Genomic DNA, 22,127 nt, shown 5'->3' with positions numbered 1-22,127 from the left:
GCTAGGTGGTGGGATGTAGGGCTATCAAAATAATAATAATAATAATAATAATAATAATAATAATAACAACAGCTACCATTCTTTCTTTAGTGCTTATTATATATTGTCAGATACGAAGCACTTTGTGTACATTACCTCATTTAATTTCATACTTCTTTAGGGTGGCATAGTAGGATAGGTATTCAGTTAATGCAATAAAAGCCCCGGTAACAGTGGCTTAGACAAGTTTTGGTGTCTTTCCTTTTTAAAAAATGTACTTTTAAGTTCAGGGGTACATGTTCAAGTTCATTATATAGGTAAACTTGTGTCATGGGTGTTTGTTGTACGGATTATTTCATCACCCAGGTATTAAACCTAGTACCCATTAGGTATTTTTCCTGATCCTTTCCCTCCTCCCACCTTCTACCCTCCAATAGGCCCCAGCGTATGTTGTTCCCCTTTATGTGTCCATGTGTTCTCATCATTTAGCTCCCACTTATAAGTGAGAAGATGTGGTATTTGGTTTTCTATTCCTGCATTAGTTTGCTAAGGATAATGACCTCCAACTCCATCCCTGTTTTTGCAAAGGACATGATCTTATTTTATTATGGCTACATAGTATTCCATGGTGTATATCTACCACATTTTCTTTATGCAGTCTACCATTGATGGGCATTTAGGTTGATTCCACATCTTTGCTATTGTGAATAGTGCTTTAATGAGCGTATGCATAGATGTGTCTTTATGGTAGAACAGTTTATATTCCTTTGGTTATGTTCCCCCTAAAGGGATTGCTGGGTCAAATAGTATTTCTGATTTTAGGTCTTTGAGAAATCGTCACACTGTCTTCTGCAATGGTTGAACTAATTTACACCTCTACCAACTGTGTGTAAGTATTCCTTTTTCTCCACAACTTCACCAGCACCTGTTATTTTTGATTTTTTAATAATAGCCATTCTGACTGGCGTGAGATGGTATCTCTCTGTGGTTTTGATTTGTATTTCTCTAATAATCAGTTATGTTGAGCTTTTTTTTCATATAATTGTTGACCGCATGATATTCTTTTTTGAGAAGTGTCTGTTCATGTCCTTTTCCCACTTTTTAACAGGGTTGTTTGTTTTATTCTTGTAAATTTGTTTAAGTTCCTTATCGATGCTGAATATTATTCCTTTGTTAGATGCATAGTCTGCAAAATTTTTCTCCCGTTCTGTAGGTTGTCTGCTTACTCTGCTGATAGTTTCTTTTGCTGTCCAGAAATTCTTTAGTTTAAGTACATCTCATTTGTCAATTTTTGCTTTCGTTGTAATTGCTTTTGGTGTCTTTGTAATTAAATCTTTGCCCATGCCTGTGTTCAGAATGATATTGCCTAGGTTATCTTCCAGGGTTTTTGTAGTTTTGGGTTTTACATTTAAGTCTTTAATCCATCTTGAGTTGATTTTTGTATACAGTGTAAGAAAGGGATCCAGTTTCAATCTTTAGGAAGTCCTAAAGATTAAATAGGAAGTCCTTTCCCCTTTGCTTGTTTTTGTCAGGTTTGTCAAAGATCAGATAGTTTTAGGTGTGTGGCCTTATTTCTGGAGTTTCTATTCTGTTCCATTTGTCTATGTGTCTGTTTTTGTACCAGTACCATGCTGTTTTGGTTACTGTAGTCCTATAATATAGTTTGAAGTTGTGTAGCATGCTGCCTCCAGCTTTGTTCTTTTTGCTTAAGATTGCTTTGGCTATTCAGGCTCTTTTTTGGTAATGTATGAATTTAAAAATTTTTTTTCTAGTTCTGTGAAGAATGTCATTGGTAGTTTAATAGGAATAGCATTGAATTTATAAATTGCTTTGGGCAGTATGACCATTTTAAGGATATATTCTTCCTATTCATGAGCATGGAATGTTTTTCCATTTGTTTGTGTCATCTCTGATTTCTTTGAGTAGTGTTTTGTAGCCCTCGTTGTAGAGATCTTTCACTTCTCTGGTTAGTTGGTATTTCTAAGTATTTTATTTGCGTGCATGTGTGGCAATTGTGAGTGGGATTGCATTCCTGATTCTGCTCTCAGTTTGACTGTTATTGGTATATAGGCATGCTAGTGGTTTTTGCACATTGATTTTGTATCCTGAGACTGCTGTAGTTGTTTTATTAGCTTAAGGAGCTTCTGGGCTGAGACCATGGGGTTTTCTAATTATAGGATCATGTCATCTGTAAACAGGGATAGTTTGACTTCCTCTTTTCCTATTTTGATGCCCTTTATTTCTTTCTCTTGCCTGTTTGCTCTGGTCAGGACTTCCAATACTATGTTGAATAGGAGTGGTGAGAGAGGGCATCTTGGTCTCGTTCCAGTTTTCAAAGGGAATGCTTCCAGCTTTTGCCCTCGGTATGATGTTGGCTGTAGGTTAGTCATAGATGGCTCTTATTATTTTGAGGTATATTCCTTCAATACCTAGTTTATTGAGAGTTTTTAACATGAAGGGGTGTGGAATTTTACTAAAAGCCTTTTCTGCATCTATTGAGATAATTATATAGTTTTTGTCTTTAGTTCTGTTTATGTGATAAATCACATGTTTTGATTTGTGTATGCTGAACCAATCTTGCATCCCAGGTATAAAGCCTACTTGATTTTGTTGGATAAGATTTTTTATGTGCTGCTAGATTCAGTTTTCCAATATTTTGCTGAGGAGTTTTACATCTATGTTCATCAAGAATATTGGCCTGAAGTTTTTTTGTTATTGTGCTTCTGCTAGGTTTTAGTAGCGGGATGATGCTGGACTACAGAATAAGTTAGGGGAGGATTCTCTCTTCCTCATTTTTTTAAAAAAATACCTTCAGTAGGAATGGTACCAGCTGTTCTTGTACATCTGGTAGAACTCAGTTGTGAATCCATGTGGTCCTGGGCTTTTCTTGGTTGGTAGGCTATTTATAACTGATTGAATTTCAGAGCTTGTTATTGGTCTGGTCAGGGATTTAAATTCTTCCTGGTTCAGTCTTGGGAGTCCAGGAATTTATCTATTTCTTCTAGATTTTCTAGCTTATATGCATAGAGATGTTCATAACATTCTCTTATGGTTGTTTGTGTTTCGGTGGAGTCTGTGGTAATATCCTTCTTGTTTTGGATTGTGTTTATTTGGATTTTCTCTCTTTTATTCTTTATTAGTCTAGCTAGCATTCTAGCTATTTTATTGATGTTTTCAACCAGCTCCTGGATTCATTGATCTTTTGAATGGTTTCCTGTGTCTCAGTTTCCCTCAGTTCAGCTCTGATTTTGGTTATTTCTTGTCTTCTTTCCATTTTATTACTCTGTAATCCCCAAGCTGTTGTTCTCATCTGCATGGTCCAAGATGACTTGATGTCACTTTTATGTTTCAGGCACTTGCAGAAAAGAAAAAGGCCACATACAGGTAGTTAGATATGCCATTTCTGTTTCTATGCCTTTTGCCAGAGAGAGAGATAGATATACCATTTCTGTTTGTATGCCTTTTGCCACATGGAGCTGCAACAGAGGCTGGGAAATGAAGTCCTTAGCTGGTAACCAAGTTTCAAGGTGAAGTTGGAAGGTTTCTATTATTATTATTATTATTATTATTATTATTATTGTTGTTGTTGTTGTTGTTATTATTATGTGAGATGGAGTCTTGCTCTGTAGCCCAGGCTGGAGTGCAGTGGTGTGAGCTCGGCTCACTGCAACATCTGCCTCCTGAGTTCAAGTGATTCTCCTGCCTAAGCCTCCCAAGTAGCTGGGATTACAGGTGCCTGCCACCTCGCCTGGCTAATTTTTGTATTTTTAGTAGAGATGGAGTTTCTCCATGTTGGCCAGGCTGGTCTTGAACTCCTAACCTCAAGTCATCTGCCCGCCTTGGCCTCCCAAAATGCTAGGATTATAGGCATGAGCCACCGTGCCTGGCCAGTTTCTATTATTAAATAAGAGAATGTATATTGGGGTCAACTAGCAGGCCCTGCCCAAAGTACATTTTATTATTATCCTCATCCTATAGATGAGGAAATCAAGGTTGTAGCTTGGCTAAGGTAAAGCATACAATGTGTGCTATGATGAGAGATTTAAAGGAGGACTTGTTTGGTTCTGTGGTGTATGCATTTTACTCCTCTGTTGCATCTCTCTCTCTCTTTATTAGGGGTGATGTCACCTGATAAAAGGACAGGGCATTGTGTGGGAATGTCAGCATGACATCTGGTGTGGCTGCATGACGTACTCAGAAAGGAAACTCTAGAGCTTGGCCAGACATGCAAGGTCAGCAAATGCATAGATTGGGGGAGAAGATGCAGGAAAGAAGATGAATGCACAGGAACAGGAAGGGAGGGTTAGAGTCCCTTGGCATCCATTTGGCCTCTCAGTCAACTCTTGACTCCGAAGATGAACTTCTGGTATCGTCAGTCCTGGGGCAGGCACATTTTAGCTCTTTGGTTCCCTTGACAGAAATGGTCTTCTTATTGAGCTAGAGTATTTCCCAGCTAGATCCTGGAGGTAAAAATGTGTCCTTTAGCCCAAAATGGAAGATGGAGCAGCCCTTCTTTACAAATTTATATTTAGCAGAGGTATTCAGATTTCTTCAGTAAGAATTCTTATTCCCTAGGGGCTGAAAAAGACTAGGAAACCTTTGTGAAAAATCTCAAATTTTTAAGTTTTTAGATTGATACTCAGGTCGGAAGTAGAGTACTACTTGATGATTTAGCTGTTTGAAACTCAATAAAATGAGGCATGGTGAATAATTACACTTACGATATATCAGGTGTTAGAGAGAGAGAGAAAAGTGAGGTTATAAGAAGGATGCCATCTGTGTCTTAGGATGTAAGTACATGTTACAGGCAAGCACTATCTAATAGAAAGTAAAGAGAGCCACATACATAATTTTAAATTTTCTCCCTTTAGGAAGCTGAGGCTGGAGGATCACTTAAAGCCAGGAGTTTGAGATCAACCTGGGCAACAAAGTGAGACCCCATCCCCCCCAAAAAAGAAATTAGTCAGGCATGGTGGCAGGCACCTGTAATTCCAGCTACTCGGTAGGATGAGGTGGGAGGATCACTTAAGCCCAGGAAGTCAGAGGCTGCAGTGAGCTATGATCATGTCACTGCACTTCAGCCTAACCTACAGAGCAAGACCCCATCTCTAAAGTAAAAAATAAAGACATACAATTTCTGAGAGCTACCATAACAAGATTTTTTCAAAAAGGTCAATTAATTCTAATAATGTATTTTATTTAAACCAAGATCTCTAAAATATTATCATTTCAACTTATAACCAATGTAAAACTGAAATATTTTCCCTTTTTTGTATGAAATCTTTAAAACATAGTGTGAATCATTACACTGACAGCAAACCTCAATGTGAGTTAGCCCCATTTCAAGTGCTCTATAGGCATACTGTTATAGGTTTAGTCCCTGTGTCTTAGGAAAGACTAGGCATGAAGGTAGTTATTTTCACGAGTGATCATCAGTTTGGTTTGGGAAGATGGGAGGAGCCAAATTTATAAGCCAAAAATAAAGCAGAGAGGAAGAAACCAAAGAGAAGGAACTTTGGATGAAAAATCCAGGAATGATTTATCATCCTTACAAATCCAGCCAGTTACTGACAGAGGCAGGAGTTACACTTTCTGTATTCTGGAATATAGCCAACTTAAAAAAATTATTTGATGCATTTTTACCTTTCCCTATTCCCTTTGAGGGGACTTCTGAAAAAATTCAATTGCAAATGATACATGCAATTTTATGGTCTGTGAACAAAGAAGAATATTTGAAATACGTGCGTGTAGAAACCACTAGATATCATAGAACAGTGTTTCTTGTTAATACAATTTTTAAAAGGACATTTATATTAACTGCCAATGTGGTTACTTAGAGAAAATAGAGTAGTTACAAATTTTCCCCACAGTAATATTACAATTAACACAAATTATCATCTGGTAAGTAAATATGAATACATTTCTTCCTTTAAGATGCTTTTTAAAGAAATGCATTGTATGTAATGGCAGAATTCCAACATGACTTTATTCAAATTCCCTCAAGGAAATGAAAAATTATTTGCCAAATAGCAATTTAAATTATGAAGGAAATGTCTAGGAGAGGGATTTTCTAGAACCAAATCTTTATAAAAAAGATTTCAAGTTTATGATGGATTGAGTCTCCTTGTATAGTAGAAAAGTAATTAAAGTAAGGACACACTGATCTTCAGGAATAGCCAAAGTAGGCAACTACCAATTGCTGTGATTTTGAGATCATTTGGAAGGCCTTCGTATATCCTCAAATCCCACCTGGAGACTCCAATGTTAAGGCATCCTTAGAAACTTATTCATCTAAACATTCTTCAGGGAAAATGACAATGTGCAGCAGAGCTGACACTATAAGTTGATATCAGCCTTGTTTTTTTTTTTTTTTGTGGCAGAGTCTAGCTTCCTCTGTTGCCCAGGCTGGAGTGCAGTGGCACTATCTCAGCTCACTGCAGCCTCCACCCCACGGGTTCAAGCAATTCTCATGCTTCAGGCTCCCGAGTAGCTGGGACTACGGGTACATGTCACCACACCTGGCTAATTTTTGTATTTTCAGTAGAGATGGGGTTTCCCCATGTTGACCAGGCTGGTCTCAAACTCCTGGTGCCAGGCGGATTGCTTGGGACCAGGAGTAACAGACGTGAGCCACCATGCCCGGATAGTAATAGTCACTTTTGCAAGGTGCAAATGGAAAACAACAGAACAGAATTGAACTCTCAGTCCTTCCTTCTCACTGTGGCTGTATCCCCTCCTGGCCTGCTCTGCCTTTGCTCCCCTACTTCTGATGAAAGTCTGCCAGGCTCTGCATCACACTTTTCTTTCAATTCCCACTGGCCTTGCACTTGTAAGCAATTAGCAGAAACATTAAACACCCCATGCTGTACATTCCCAGACAAATTTGCATATATGTAATTTTTTAAAGTATGAATGCAAAGATTTATTAGAAGGATTTTTAAAAGTCATACAACTTTTTAACACTTATTTTAGGTTTGGGGGTACATGTGAACGTTTGTTACTTAGGTAAACACATGTCACAGGAGTTTGTTGTACAGATTATTTCATTACCCAGGTATTAATTCAACACCCAAGTATTAAGCCCAGTATCCAATAGTTACCTTTTCTGCTCCTCTCCCTCCTCCCACCCTCCACCCTCAAATAGACAGCGGTGTCTGTTGTTTTCTTCTTTGTGTTTGTCAGTTCTTATCATTTGGCTCCTACTCATATGTGAGATCATGCAGTATTTAGTTTGCTATGGATAATAGCCTCCAGCTCCATCCATGTTCCCGCAAAAGACATGACATCATTCTTTTTTACAACTGCATAGTATTCCATGGTGTATATGAACCACATTTTCTTTATCCAATCTGTCACTGATGGGCATTTTGGTTGATTCCATGTCTTCACTATTGTGAATAGTGCTACCATGAACTTTCATGTGCATGTGTCTTTATGGTAGAATGATTTAGATTCCTCTGTGTATATGCCGAATAATGGGGTTGCTGGGTCAAATGGTAGTTCTGCTTTTAGCTCTGAGGAATTGCCATACTGTTTTCCACAGGGGTTGAACTAATTTACCCGCCCACCAACAGTGCATAAGTGTTCCCTTTTCTCCGCAACCTCACCAGCATCTGCTATTTATTTATTTATTTTTTGACTTTTCAGTAACAGCCTTTCTGACTGGCGTGGGATGGTATCTCATTGTGATTTGCATTTCTCTAATGATCAGTGATATTGAGGTTTTTTTCCTATGCCTATTGGCTGCATGAATGCCTTCTTTTCAGAAGTGTCTGTTCGTGTCCTTTGCTGGGCTGCACGTCTTCTGCTCCATCTTGCCCAGAACCAGTGTTTGTTGTGTGCACACTGCTTCCCTGATTGCACTGTCTCAGCTCATCCTCAGTGCTCACTGCCCCTCACATCCTGCCTGAAGATGATTTGCTAGATGATAACAGCATATCTGGAATTATCATAGTTGAAAAGAGATGCGTAGAGAAGCCATAACTGCTTAGAACTTCACAAAGAGAGTTGGTTTTTGTTCCTAACCTGGGTGGGGAGAAAGGGCACCTTTACTATTCCAAATGTGTAATATGGTGATACTAAAAATAGAGTTAATACCTGAGTTCTATTTTTTATTTTTTATATCTATTTTTTATAGAAACAGAGTCTCACTATATTGCCTAGGCTGGCCTCTAACTCCTGGGCTAAATTCTAAATGGCAATAAAATGTAATGTGGGACAGATGTGAGAAGGGGCTATAGGAAGATTACAGATAGGAAGAAAAAGAAATAATTATAGACGTGAATAGTGGAACAAGTAAACTCATGGTAAGTTTTTTGTTTGTTTGTTTGTTTGTTTTTGTTTTTGAGACGGAGTCTTACTCTTGTCGCACAGGGTGGAGTGCAGTGACACAATCTCGGCTCACTGCAACCTCTGCCTCCTGGGTTCAAGCGATTCTCCTGCCTCAGCAGCCTAAGTAGCTGGGATTACAGGAACCCACCCCCACACCTCACTAAGTTTTGTATTTTTAGTAGAGACGGGGTTTCACCATGTTGGCCAGGTTGATCTCGAACTCCTCACCTCAGGTGTTCCACCCGCCTCAGCCTCCCAAAGTGCTCGGATTACAGGCATGAGCCACCATGCCCAGCCTTATGGTGAATTTTAAAAATTGCACTTGGGAAGTTTTTCCCTTTTAATTTTTAACTTTTGTTGAGGTTATTTCAAAACTAAGTGGAAAAGAAACGAATGTGATTAATTGTGTACATTATTGCTTAAGCCTGGCATAGCTATACTTACTAAAAAAAACAGAATTGACAATATCAAGGAATACAACCCTGCTTTTCCCTCTTTTCTCCTGGGGGTTGTGCATTGCAGTTGTTTCTGTACTCTTTTGCTGGACATCACTTGGTGGCATCTTCCAAGGATGCAGACTGGCTGCTATAATGCTTGTGTGAACATGTGCCACTTAGAGCTCCTTGGTGGTAACAACAGAAACCATCTCTTACTAATTCAAGCAGAATGATTTCATGAGCTCTGAGATTCAATAGTGGAAATGGGCAAAACCCAAGATGCCTACAGGTACAGGAAGTTGGAAACACAGTAACTGTCCCATAGCAGGAGCAGTCTGATTTTGAAACAGCTCTTACCACTGTGATGAGTAAATGCCAAGTGTTCTTTCCATCCTTGCTTCGCTTATCCAAAATTCTAAGTCTTAGGGGCAGAACATTTGACTCGCCATGCGTAGGCCACTTGCTTGCCTCCTGGCTCTATCACAGGGTAGGAGAAGTAGGTTCTGTCAAGCCCTCCTTGGCTTCTGTAGTTGGAGAGAGGAATCTGGAGTTACTAGGATACCGAGACTGTACACAATGAAACTAGAAAATTGTGATGCCATTAGGGAGGGGAAATGGATGCAAGACAACAATGACAAATAAGCCAAACAAAAATCTGATAAATGTTCCTATGGTTTATATGGCTTGGATTATTTACTGGCTGCCTCCTATTGCTAATAATGTCAGTACAACATCATTGAAAACAGAAGTGGTATATGCATGATGAGTGGGACATAATTTATTCAACGTTTTGATCAGAAGTTAGATATATAAAACATCAAAAATGCTTGATGTGTCTCTCCATTTCTTCCTCCTCATTCGTTGAAAAGCATGTTTACTGAACATTTCCTATTTTTCAGGCACTATGCCAGGTATGAGAAATATAAAAATAAACAGAAAAGACATAAAGGATTTCTATGTTTATGAAATATATTATGTAAGCAGAGTTACAATGAAGGTAACTGCAGGCATACTTTAGAGATATTGCAGAGCTAGTCTAGACCACCACCATAACACGAATATCACAAAACAGTGACACACGTAAATATATTGGTTTCCCAGTGCGTATAAAACTTACGTTTCCACTCCACTGTAGTCTATAAAGTGTGCAGTAGCATTATGTTCAAAAATATGTATGTGCCCTAATTTAAAAAATACTTTGCTGCTAAAAATTGCAACAATCCTCTGAGCCTTCAGTGAGTCATAATCTTTGCTAGTGGGGTGTGTTGTCTAGATGTTGATGGCTGCTGACTGGTCAGTGGTGGTTGCTGAAGTTGGGGTGGCTGTGGAAATTTCTTAAAATAATACAACAATGAAGTTTGCCACAGCAATGGACTCTTCCTTTCACAAAAGATTTCTCTGTAACATGTGATGCTGTTGGATAGCCTTTCACTCACATTAGAACTTTCAAAATTGGAGTCAGTCCTCTCAAACTCTATAGCTGCTTTGTCAACTAAGTTTATGTAATATTCTAAATCCTTTGCCATCATTTCAAACAATGTTCACAGCATCTTCACTGGGAGAAGACTCCATCTTAAAAAACCACTTTCTTTGCTCATTCATAGAAAGCAACTTCTTATCCATTCAGGTTTTATCAAGAGATTGCAGCGTTTCTGTCTATTTCAGCCTCTACTTCTAACTCTAGTTCTCTTGATATTTCTACCACATCTGCGGTTAATTCTTCCACGGAAGTCTCGAACCCCTCAAAGTTACCCATGGGGGTCAGAATCAATTTCTTCCAAACTCCTGTTAATGTTGATATTTTGACCTCCTCCCATGAATCACAAATGTTCTTAATGACAACTATAATTGTGAATCCTTTCTAGAAGGTTTTTAATTTCCTTTGCCTAGATCCAACAGAGGAATTTCTACCTATGGGATCCGTACCTTTATGAAATGTATTTCTGAAATAATAAGATTTGAAAGTCAAAACTACTCTTTGATCCATAGACTGCAGAATGGATGTTGTGTTAGCAAGCATGAAAACAACATTCATCTCCTTGTGCTTCTCCATCAGGAGCTCTTGGGGACCAGGTGCACTGTCAATGAGAAGTAATATTTTGAAAAAAAATCTCTTTTTCTGAGCAGTGGTCTCAACGGTGTGCTTAATATATTCAGTAAAACAAGTTGTTAACAGATGTGCTGTCATCCAGGCTTTCTTGTTCCACTTATGGAGCACAGGCAGATGTAGTATAATTCCTAAGGGCCCTAAGATTTTCAGAATGGTACGTAGTATTGGCTTCAGCTTAAAGTGATCAGCTGCATTAGCCCCTAAGAAGCGAGTCCAACTGTTCTTTGAAGCTTTGAAGACAGGCACTGACTTCTCTCTAGCTGTGAAAGTTCTCGATGGCATCTTCTTCCAACAGAAGGTGATTTCATCTGCATGGAAAATCTATTCTTTCACACAGCCACCTTCATCAATGATCTTAGCTAGATCTTCTGGATAACTTGCTGCAGCTTCTGCATCAGCACTTACTGCTTCACCTTGCCCTTTTCTGTTATGGAAATGGCTTCTTTCTTGAAACCTCACCAGCCAACCTCTGCTAGCTTCATTTTTTTCTTCTGCAGTTTTCTCAATTCACAGAATTGAAGAAAGCCAGGGTCTTGCTCTGGATTAGGCTTTGGTTTAAGGGAATATTGTGGCTGATTCCATCTTCTATCCACACCACTAGAACTTTCTCCATATTAGCAAGGCTCTTTTGCTTTCTTATAATTCATGTGCTCACTGGAGTAGCACTTTTAATTTCTGTAAAGAGCTTTTCCTTTGCATTTGCAATGTGGAGGTTGGGTGGGTACAAGACGTCTAGCTTTCCGTCTGTCTCACCTTTCGACATGCCTTCCTCACTAAGTTTAATCATTTCTAGCTTTGAATAAAGTGATAGATGTATGACTCTTTTTTTCACTTGAACACGTAGAGGCCACTGTAGGGTTATTCATTGGTTTAGTTTCTATATTGTGTTTCAGGGAATAGGGGGCCTGAGTAGAGGGAGAAAGATAGGGGATAAAGAAAATAGCTGGTCAGTGGAGCAGTCAGAACACACACATTTGTCTATTAAGCTTGCTGCCTTATATGGGCATGGTTTATGGTGCCACAAAACAGTTATAACAGTAATGTCAACTATCACTGATCACAGATCACTGTAACAGACAACGTAATGAAAAAGTTTGAAATATTGAGAGAATTACCAAAATGTGACACAGAGACATGAAGTGAGCACATACTGTTGGAACAATGGCATTGATAGAGTTGCTTCATGCACGTTGCCAAAAGCCTTCAATTTGTGAAAAACACGTTATCTGCAAAGCACAATAAAGTGAAGAGCAATCAAACAAGATGTTCCTGTGTTTAGATTACAATTGATCAGGCTGAGCGCGGTGGCTCACGCCTGTAATCCCAACGCTTTGGGAGGCCAAGGTGGTTGGATCACCTGAGGTCAGGAGTTTGAGACCAGCCTGGCCAACATGACGAAACCCCATCTCTACTAAAAATACAAAAATTAGCGAGGCGTGGTGGTGCATGCCTGAAATCCCAGCTACTCGGTAGGCTGAGGCAGGACAATTGCTTGAACCCGGGAGGCAGACATTGCAGTGAGCTGAGATTGCGCCACTCTACTCCAGCCTGGGCGACAGAGAGAGACTCCATCTCAAAAAAAAAAAAAAAAAAATTACAGTTGATCAAGATTCATCTGGCACTCTCAAACACATAATATGTGCTCATATACAATTTTGACATCTATTTTATAAATACTTTTTCTTTCATTCAATGAATAAAAGAATGAATTTGTAGATATATGGCCAAAACAAAAGCGCGCGTGTGTGTGTGTGTGTGTGTGTGTGTAGACATACCATAATAGTATAATTGGGATTCCAGTTCAGTTAAGTTAAGCCATGTTCAGTTTAGGACTGAGCACATCTGAGGATTTGTGGATTAAAGGGGCCTAAAATGAACACAGGCTTGCAATGAAAAATCTGAGACAGAAATTTAGGTTTTCTGATACATCAATGATGTGGTCAGTATCTTAGCACTTGGACCCCAAAAATGCTGTCTTTTTAAAACTTAGTTCCCTTTAAATATTGGGTGAAATTAAAAAGAAATACTTTTTGGCAATTAGAATAAGAAGCTGTACTATATTAATGAAATTTCATATTAAATTCAACTTCACTAAGCTGTCTTTTGTCACCATTCGACTAGTTCATTTGTTGCATTTTCATTTTAAGAAAGACTAAGATGCCTCCTGGGAAGAGACTAATTCTAAGGAAAAAGACAGTCAGGCACACAAGCTTGATCTCATGCCAATATCTCAGGGCCAGAGAGGAAAGGTAATTTTGATTACAGTACAATGTTTGCCAATTGCATTGTCCTGTGGTCTAATCCTCAGGCATTTATTCTGAGGAGTTAGTGGGAGGGGCTTGGAGTAAAAACTGAGATCTCCATCAGTTGTAGGGGGCCTCTGTGTAACATGGAGGAGCAGCATGTGGTGGGTAGGAGCTGGGAGATGACATATACTGGACCCCTTCACTTAGCATTGCTGATAGAACATCGGATGGACAGAGGTGTGAGTGCAAGGTTTGATCAGAACCAGGAAGATACTGGAGAGAATGTGGCATGGCCTGCAATGGGCACCAGCAAGAATCAATGTTAGAGGCGACAGTAGTCAATGGAGGTGACCCCAGCAGCAGCTCTGGCACTGACAGGAAGTGCTGTCCATGTGGCTTTGTGGACTAGAGGTGCCACCAGTTGTTTCATGATGAATGTGGAGACGCTGGTGGTTTGTAGAGCATGGTGGTCAGCATAGAATCCTTGACAGCAGGCAGCAATGCTGAAGGCTGAGAGTAGGGAAGGAAAATGGCAGACATTCCAGAAATGTGGAGAGGAATGAGTTCTGAGCATGTGTGATCTCAGGACTTAGATCCTTCTGGAAGAGATGAGAGGTAGTTAGAATAAAGGATAGGGATCCATAGTGGTTGTGCCTGAGGTGGAGAAATCCTGGGTTAGGGTAATAACTGTGACCCTAAATTTACCTTGAGACCACTATGGCCATTAGAAATACACATGTACAAAAATTTGTAATAGAAATAACATAAGCACTTGTGTTAAGTGCATAATTCAAATTGTCTGAGCAAATATGTGATGAGAATTGTTTTTCCCAGTAGTACACGTAGCCTAGATTATTTTAGAAGTGATATTGTATAAAACTGTTTACATTTTTTTCATTTATAGCTGTTTTTCCCTTAAGATGGAAAACAAGTGCTAAATAAAATTTATAGACCATTTACAAAATAGTTTTTTTTTTTTTTTTGCTTTGAGACGTTTAAACAATTATTAAGGAAAAGAAAATATATAGGAAAATCATTTTCTTTAGGTTTATTGAACTGACCTGGATTTGTGTCTTCAGAAACCATTAGGGTCCTAAGTGGTTTGAATCTCTTTCATTGATTTGGAAGGCTAAAAATAAATCCTCAGGAAAGCACCCTTTTTACTGAAATACAGAAATATTTTATATAGATATTAGATGTATAAAATATTTGGTCAGTTTATAAAAATAAATTTGTTTCCTTTTTTTGGTTTAAACAACAACAACAACAACAACAACAAAAACAAACGAACGAAAAAATGGAACAGCAGAGTTCCAGGACGGTGCTTGTCCAGCTGGAGAAGGAGCATTTTAATCAAACATTTGAGTTTTAGAAATGTCAGCAGAATAAGAAAAAACTTATTTATTTATTTATTTTTTCTCAGGGGAACTGCCTACCCCCAGGTAATCAGACAGATTTGCCCAGGAAATTAGCAGAATATCTGTTTGTGTTGTCCTTTTCTGTTTCTGTTAATGCTGAAATTGATGCCAGTGGTGACACTTAACTAACTCTTAAGCATAGTTAGTTTTACATTGTCGCTTCGAATCCATGTTAATGAAACCTCCAATGTATGATTTTGCAAACAATGTTTTATAAAATCTGCCATAGGTCATTGAAGAAACAATCTTTGTAAGAATTATTTTAACTTCCAAAGACATTACTATTCCAGTTCATTGATGACAGATGGATTCATACTTTTAAACCAGTGGGTTTATATGTCATTCAAATTTATATACCTTTAAAATAAAAATGTGAGCACAAGAATCTATATGATAGTAAAAAGGATGCTTGAGAATCTTAGACTCATAGAAACAGTAAAACTAGAGATGATATGGGTGATTTTTTTTTAGAGGTCCAATGACTTTCTTAATATAAACATAGCTATGTAGGGGAAAAAAAAACCTGGGAAAGACTTCAGTTTTCCAATATATTAGTGATGCAGTCAGTGTCTAAGCAGTTGGTCAGATTACCAAATTGTACCTACTTCTGCTTAAATATTACATAAAAATTTCAAAAGGACTTTTTTTTTTTGCTACTAGAATATGAAGTTTCACTATATCAATTAATTTCCATATCAATTTCAAACTTCATTTGGTCACCATTTTAGCTGGAATTCAATAGTTCCATTTTTATTTTTATTTTTATTTTATGTTTTTGAGACAGAGTCTTCCTCTGTCGCCCAGGCTGGAGTACAGTGGCACTGTCTCGGCTCACTACAAGCTCCACTTCTCAGGTTCAAGTCATTCTCCTGTCTCAGCCTCCCGGGTAGCTGGGACTACAGGCATGCACCACGATGCCCAGCTAATTTTTGTATTTTTAGTAGAGATGGAGTTTTGCCATGTTGACCAGGCTGGTCTTGAACTCCTGACATCAGTTAATACACCCTCCTCGGCCTCCCAAAGTGAATAGTTGCAATTTTAGTATGACAAAAATTTTACTGGAAAAATTTCTCATGACTTTAGTATTTTATGCTTTCGGCATATGTTTTCTATGCTTAGTATTTTATGCTTTTAGCATAATTTAGATTAGTCTTTAATCTCCAAATAATTTCATTTAGAGTTTCTTTTGGACACTTTTTGTTTGCTGTCAAAAACAATTTAGTAGGAAATAAGCTTTGTTGGACCTTCAGCAAGTTGCTTTAAAAATTTAAATCAAGTTAAAAAAATTAACAAGAAAATAAGCTTTCCATAGCTTTTATCAGAATAATTGACCAAAAACCCAATATAAAAAGAAAAAAAGAAACACGGGAAGTCCTGAATCCTTTGCTTCATGAGATAGATTTTGTCTATAAATTACAAAGTTTTTAAGAAAAAAGATTATTTTGATTAAACTAAACCCAAAAGCCCATTATATTATTGTTTCATATCGAAGTGTGTTTCAGTGTGCTGAAAGACACTATTACCGGAATGAGCCCTTAAATGCAATACATACATATAAGTAATCTTAGATCCACGAGGAGCATGAATTGTTAAATGAATGAAGGCAAAATTGAAAAGATTGGAAGGGTGATTGATGTCTAAGATCAGGTACTTCATAATCTGAAAGGCAACTTTCCAAACTCTACTCATTAACTTATTTACATGTAAGCTAATGTTGTCAAGCTTCAAACTCGCAGGAAAGAAACCCTACTTTGATATGACTTTTGAGGAACTTTTAAATATGAGAAAAAACAATATACTTACACTTAACCTTTGAATTACCACAATTACTTACGTACTGGTAGCATCTTCCTGTTTAGAAGTGAAGGACGTGCTTCAGCTCCTTGAGGATTCTAGGTCCAGTGAGTGCATGATGCATGAATGCCTTGGGGGTACCGTGGGATAAAGTCCAGCAGCAGTTAGCCACTCCACAGCACTCTGGTGGTTTGCAAGTTAAAGTGCCTCATAATTTACCATGAAGGAGGGCTTTGGGGAAGAAAGAATATGGATCAATTGATTAGAATTTGTTAGCAAACTTCAACTGTTATCCTATTCAGATTTTCAAATCACCGATATATCAAATACCCACAAGATTTGGGAAGGAAGTAAAAACAAAAAGTTTAGAAAGTTAATTTGTCCAACATGGTACCAGTTCTTGAATATTCTGTTAGCAACTGACCAATTTTCACATATTAGCCTTTCTATAAAGAAGAAGAAGATGACCAGATACAGTGGCACATACCTGTAATCCCAGCACCTTGGGAGGCTGAGGTGAGAGGATCACTTGAGTCCAGGAATTTGAGACGAGCCTGGGCAACATGGCAAGATTTCCCCCTCTACGAAGAATAAAACAGTTAGCTGGGCATGTTGGTGCACGACTGTAGTCCCAGCTACTTAGGTGGCTGAGGTGAAGGGATCCCTTGAGCCCAGGAGTGTGAGGCTCAAGGATGTAGTGAGCTATGATGGTGGCACTGCATTCAAACCTGGGTGACAGAATGCGACTCTGTCTCAAAAATTAAAAAAAGGAAAGAAAAATGGTATAGATTTTTCTTCTATCTCTGACTCTGTTTTTAATTACGTTGTTACTCATGTGCCTTTCAGTTTGGGTTTCTGAATAAGATTAATAATCTTGATCACCACCTATAGATTCCTATGAAAATCTAATATTAATTAATTAATTATTGAGTGTTATCTGGAGCTTTGTAATAGGTTTTGATTTGTTACTTATCATTATATCTTCAAAGTGGCTATAGTTGGTATTTAGAAAAGTTAATGATTCTTTATGATTATATGGTTGTTTACCAAGATATTATTCAAATAACATCTTCTCTGTCCTGAAAGATTTTAAGTCAAATCTCTTGTTTTCATGGCATGAAATCACATTGTCGTTCTATGTGTATGCAACATAGGATTTTTTCAATAACTTTGGCACATATTTTCCTTATTTTTCCCCAGTTATGCTTTGGCCAAGATTTCTAGGAGAATGTTATATAATCAGATTCATGATGCATATCCAAGTCACAGTTCATATTTTGGTCATTCGTTTTTTATTTGTTTGGTTGTTTTGTGTTGGTGTGTTTGATATTTAATACAGTGAAGACTTAGTTTAAGATAACTGTTTTTTTGGTTGTTTTTTGGTTGTTGTTTTGTTTTGATATTTAAGAGTTAGTTATCTTAAACGAAGTCTTCATTGTACTAATTTTTTTGAGACTGGATAAAGAAAAAGTACATGTATACCATGGAATGCTGTGCAGTCACAAAAAGGAATGGGATCATGTCCTTTGCAGGGACAAGGATGAAACTGGAAGCCATGATTTTCAGCAAACTAATGCAGAAACAGATAACCAAACACTGCATGTTCTCACTCATAAGTGGGAGGTGAACAATGAGAATATATGGACACAGGGAGGGGAACATCACACACCAAGGCCTGTTGAGGGCGGGGTAAGGGAAGGGAGAGCATCAGGACAAACAGCTAATGCATGCGGGGCTTAAAACCTAGGTGATTGGTTGATAAGTGCAGCAAACCACTATGACACACACATATCTATGTGACAAACGTGCACATTCTGGACATGTATCCCGGAACTTAAAGTTTAAAAAAAAGAAAGAGAGCTTTTTTGTTGTTGTTGTCGTTGCTTTGTTTTGATATTTAGTACATGAAGTCTTAGTACTTAGTTGCTTTGTTTTGATATTTAGTACATGAAGTTTAGGATAACTATTTTTTTATCATTCAGAAATATTCTTGTATTTTTAGTTGCCTTTTATTTACAAAATAGTTTTGTAAATCAACTTTATAAAAATAGTATTTGGATTTTAGTATGGTACAGTGTGTTTAGGTTTGACATTGTCCCTATTCCCCTATATTCTAGTGCAGTCCCCTGATTTCTAAACTTATGTTTTTGTATTTATGCAGACTTTCTGGCCCCATGGACATTTCAGCTGGAGATACTTGTATTGGATTTTCAAAGTGGGAAACAATATGACGTTTTCCCAAATTTATTTATAAAGTTCATAGGAATCAAACTTAATTTTATTTTTCCCGGCTTTATGCCTTTAAAAAGAATGCTGTCAGGAGAATGTCCTCTGTGGTAAAATTTTGGTGCATGGTTGTAATCATAAAATACGAATTGTTTAGTTATTTAGTTCATAGTATATTACAGAAAACACAGTTATCGGTGAGGAAAAGCTGAGCTGAAGCAGGTGGATTTACAGGAAAAGAACAAGAATGGGTCCAAAACAAAACAAAAAAAAAACTCCTGAGAAACACACAAATGCATTAGGGTTTTCTTCCTCTCTAGCTAATGTAGCTGATTTGAAAGGAAGTGATTGCTTCGTTGAGTCAAGACACTTCCATGATTGTTACTAACCTTCCTCTGGTGGGCAATTTCATTCTCACTCTTATAGCCCCCAAGGAACTGCATGGGTGCACACTAGAGGGTTTCCTGACCAAAGTTCATGTACAGTGTAATTTAAGTAAAAGCTCTGATTATGTTCTGTGCCGCTCTGAGTTAAATGATAGGAAAGCCTGATATGTGTGGAAGGGCAGAAGGCAAGTGTGTGCGTTTTCCTCTCCTAGTTCAATAAAAGATAGCACGAGAAATGAATTAACTAATGCGATTCTAGACATTAAGCAGCTAATTGTCAGTTATAGAAGACAAATAATTTGAGTTTTGTATTGGATTGGAGAACCTTCCAGACTATGGGTACCAGTAGTTGATTGACAATATAAGGACTATGCTACCATCCTTCTGCTAATATAGGTGAATTATTTTACCAGCATATGGAAGGGCATAGTTAGAGTATCACAGTGCTTTGTGGTAGAGAAAAACAAAACAAAACAAAACAATTACAGTGAATGAGGAAGAATGGTGTTATTGCAGTACATAAGACTTTGATTACATACCACCAAGATTCCTATCAGCCTAGTAGTTGTTGACAGATAAAGTAACAAAAATGAAACTCATTTATTCTTTCCTTATTGAGACCTCAAGGTAAAGCAGATTTTCAGTTTTTGTACTTAACTGCGTTGATAGAACAGAGACCGACACAAAAATGTGTCAGTCCAGAAATAGAAATTAAACCTAGGTTCATATCAAAATTTCATTTAGCCTTGGAAAAGGAGCTGCCATTTGGATTACTTTTGATCCTAAAACAAATATACTAAAGAATATCACAGTATACCTGTTATGTATTAATCCTTCCCTGCGAACCATACTTTCAAAGTTGTTGTTTTCATTCTACAAGGCTTTATTTCTTTTGCAATGTTTGAGGCAACTTGAATTATCATCAGAGTAGCGTTCATTTTGCTAGCCACAGACATATACATTTCAGTCTGCAGGAAGTATGAAACTAGATTTGGAAAATTAATAGCAGACCCTTTCCTCTATTACAAAGTTATACCTCATGCTACGGTTTGATCATGAAGATAAGGACAGAGTAAGTTGGAGACGTGATGTGAGAAATTTTGGTTAGCGGTGTTGAGATTGTTGATGTGTGTGGGATAAATTTATGGCTAAATCATTTGTATCTTCCCTTCATGTTACTGAAGTTGACATAAGAAAGATCTATAAAACAGCCTCTCCCTCCCTCCCTCCTTCCCTCCCTCCCTCCTTCCCTCCCTTTCTTCCTTCCTTCCTTCCTTCCTTCCTTCCTTCCTTCCTTCCTTCCTTCCTTCCTTCCTTCCTTCCTTCCTTCCTTCCTTTTCTCCCTCCCTCTCTCCCTTTCTTTCTCTCTCTCTTTCTTTTCACCTAACTAGCAACATGTACATTCTGCTGTAGTTTTTCATAATTAAGATAGTACTAAATGGCCTGTGGAATTCTGGACACAACATCATGATACACTTAGTGAAATATAAGTAAGTAAATATAATCATCAGTGAGTTCTACACATCATTATAATCCAACTACTTCCATTTCATGAGTATATCCCAAAATAGTTTGGCTTAAGATTTTTATTATTATTCTAAAGTCTACATTTGATAATTTTCTCATTAACTTTTTAGCAACAGAAAGATAGCATGAACTTGTTTCTTGAATTACCTTTCTGACCTTTTGCAAGATGATAATTACAAAAAAGGGAGGCCTGGAAGACTTGTAAAAAAATTAAGCTTATAAAAGAGCTAAAATGGTCCTTCTTTGCTGGTGTCGATTTCAAAATTAACATTTTGGTTCATGTGCTTCTAATAATCACTGACCCTTACCTCGTGTACTTTCCACAGGAAATGAATACGGCAGAAATTACTTTGACCCACTGATGGATGAGGAAATAAACCCAAGGCAGTGTGCGATGGAGGTCAGCAGAGAAGGTGAGCTAGAATTAAGTATGTAATTTTTGTGTCAGAATATTCTTTTCCATTCATGAAAATGAGGTGACAAAGATCACCCATGCAGTTCCATTTAGATTTTGCAGCTTACAATTTAAATGATAAGTTTTAACCACTAACAACATGATGGGCAGCGAAGGTAATTTTTCATCAAGGACAGTGGGCTGGTCAGATGGAAGAAACAGCGATGTGCTTTCATCTGATGCTACTGTGAACAGTTTGATGCCATCATAAGGCCCATGTATGTGTCTGAGGAGCATCATCACCTTCAAATGCATCTCTGCTTTTTGAGTTTAAAATGAGCATTCTTCAACAAACTGCATCTAGCATGTGAGATTTCCATATCCTGTGATGACTGAAGTTCTTTCCTTGAATTCATGGTACCACCACCTCCCTTTTGAGAATTATGAAGGGGAAGTGATATGATAGCAATTTCCTCTTCTATAACCTCGAATACTAGTTGTGGTTGTAAAATAATAATTCAAAATTGCTCCTTAAGTGCATAGTATTATACATATTTTATAGTTTACAAAATAGCGTTTTTATAAAGGTTATTGATGTGATATTGACAATGACAAATGTTACTTAGAATCAGCTGCAGTCTAGATCATATCCCACCAGTGGGTGCCAGTCATTGAGTCTGCACTTTTTCATAAAACACTAGGGTAAATTCTCACAAAAAGGACTCAAGCATAGTGCAAAGATTATTTTACAAAGTAGCTCTCGATAACCTATTTTTAAATGATGCAGAATCCACAGATATTATCAAAAGACCTATGTGCAAGATAAGACAAGGACTTAGTCTCAGAGTCAGTTTTCACTGGTAGCTCAAAAGCCAGGGTGGATGTGAGGCTGGAAAAGTTCGACCTTCTATATACCCAAACACACTTGGGGAGAAAGAGACAATTCTAGTGATTTCTGGGGAGGGGTGTTGATTGAATTACCATTGAAGTCTGTTTAAATTTCTTAGGAATCACAATATATAGTTATATTTGGTGGAATGTTTGTAATGCGAGGACTCCCTAATTTGGGAAAGGTAACTTAATAAGTTGTGTTCAATGAATAAGGAATGGTTCTAACTACAGACAGGTAAGTTTTATAAAACATTGCTGGTCACCTTTTCCCTTCCCTAGTCAGTTACTATTGTCTGACTCCCGCAGCTAACATGGGGTCCCCCGTTTCAGAGCAGGAAGCTCTTTCTGTGTATTTACCTGTAGCCAGATCCGTGCTGGTGTGTGCTGC

At 37.8% G+C, this 22,127-nt stretch overlaps 1 protein-coding gene across 1 annotated transcript in view; it reads left to right on the top strand.

Annotated features, from left to right (window-relative positions):
* The window catches only part of OFCC1 (orofacial cleft 1 candidate 1), a 513,721-nt gene that overhangs the window by 285,095 nt on the left and 206,499 nt on the right, over positions 1 to 22,127 (top strand). The window contains exon 6 of the mRNA XM_025382309.1: positions 20,781 to 20,867. Within this exon, the coding sequence (XP_025238094.1) occupies positions 20,781 to 20,867 (87 nt within the window). The remainder of the gene's footprint in view (positions 1 to 20,780; positions 20,868 to 22,127) is intronic.

Source organism: Theropithecus gelada, chromosome 4 (genome assembly GCF_003255815.1).
Source record: "Theropithecus gelada isolate Dixy chromosome 4, Tgel_1.0, whole genome shotgun sequence".
Lineage (NCBI taxonomy): Eukaryota > Metazoa > Chordata > Mammalia > Primates > Cercopithecidae > Theropithecus > Theropithecus gelada.
The sequence above is the reverse complement of the archived record's forward strand: the minus strand, read 5'-3'. Positions and strand labels throughout refer to the sequence as shown.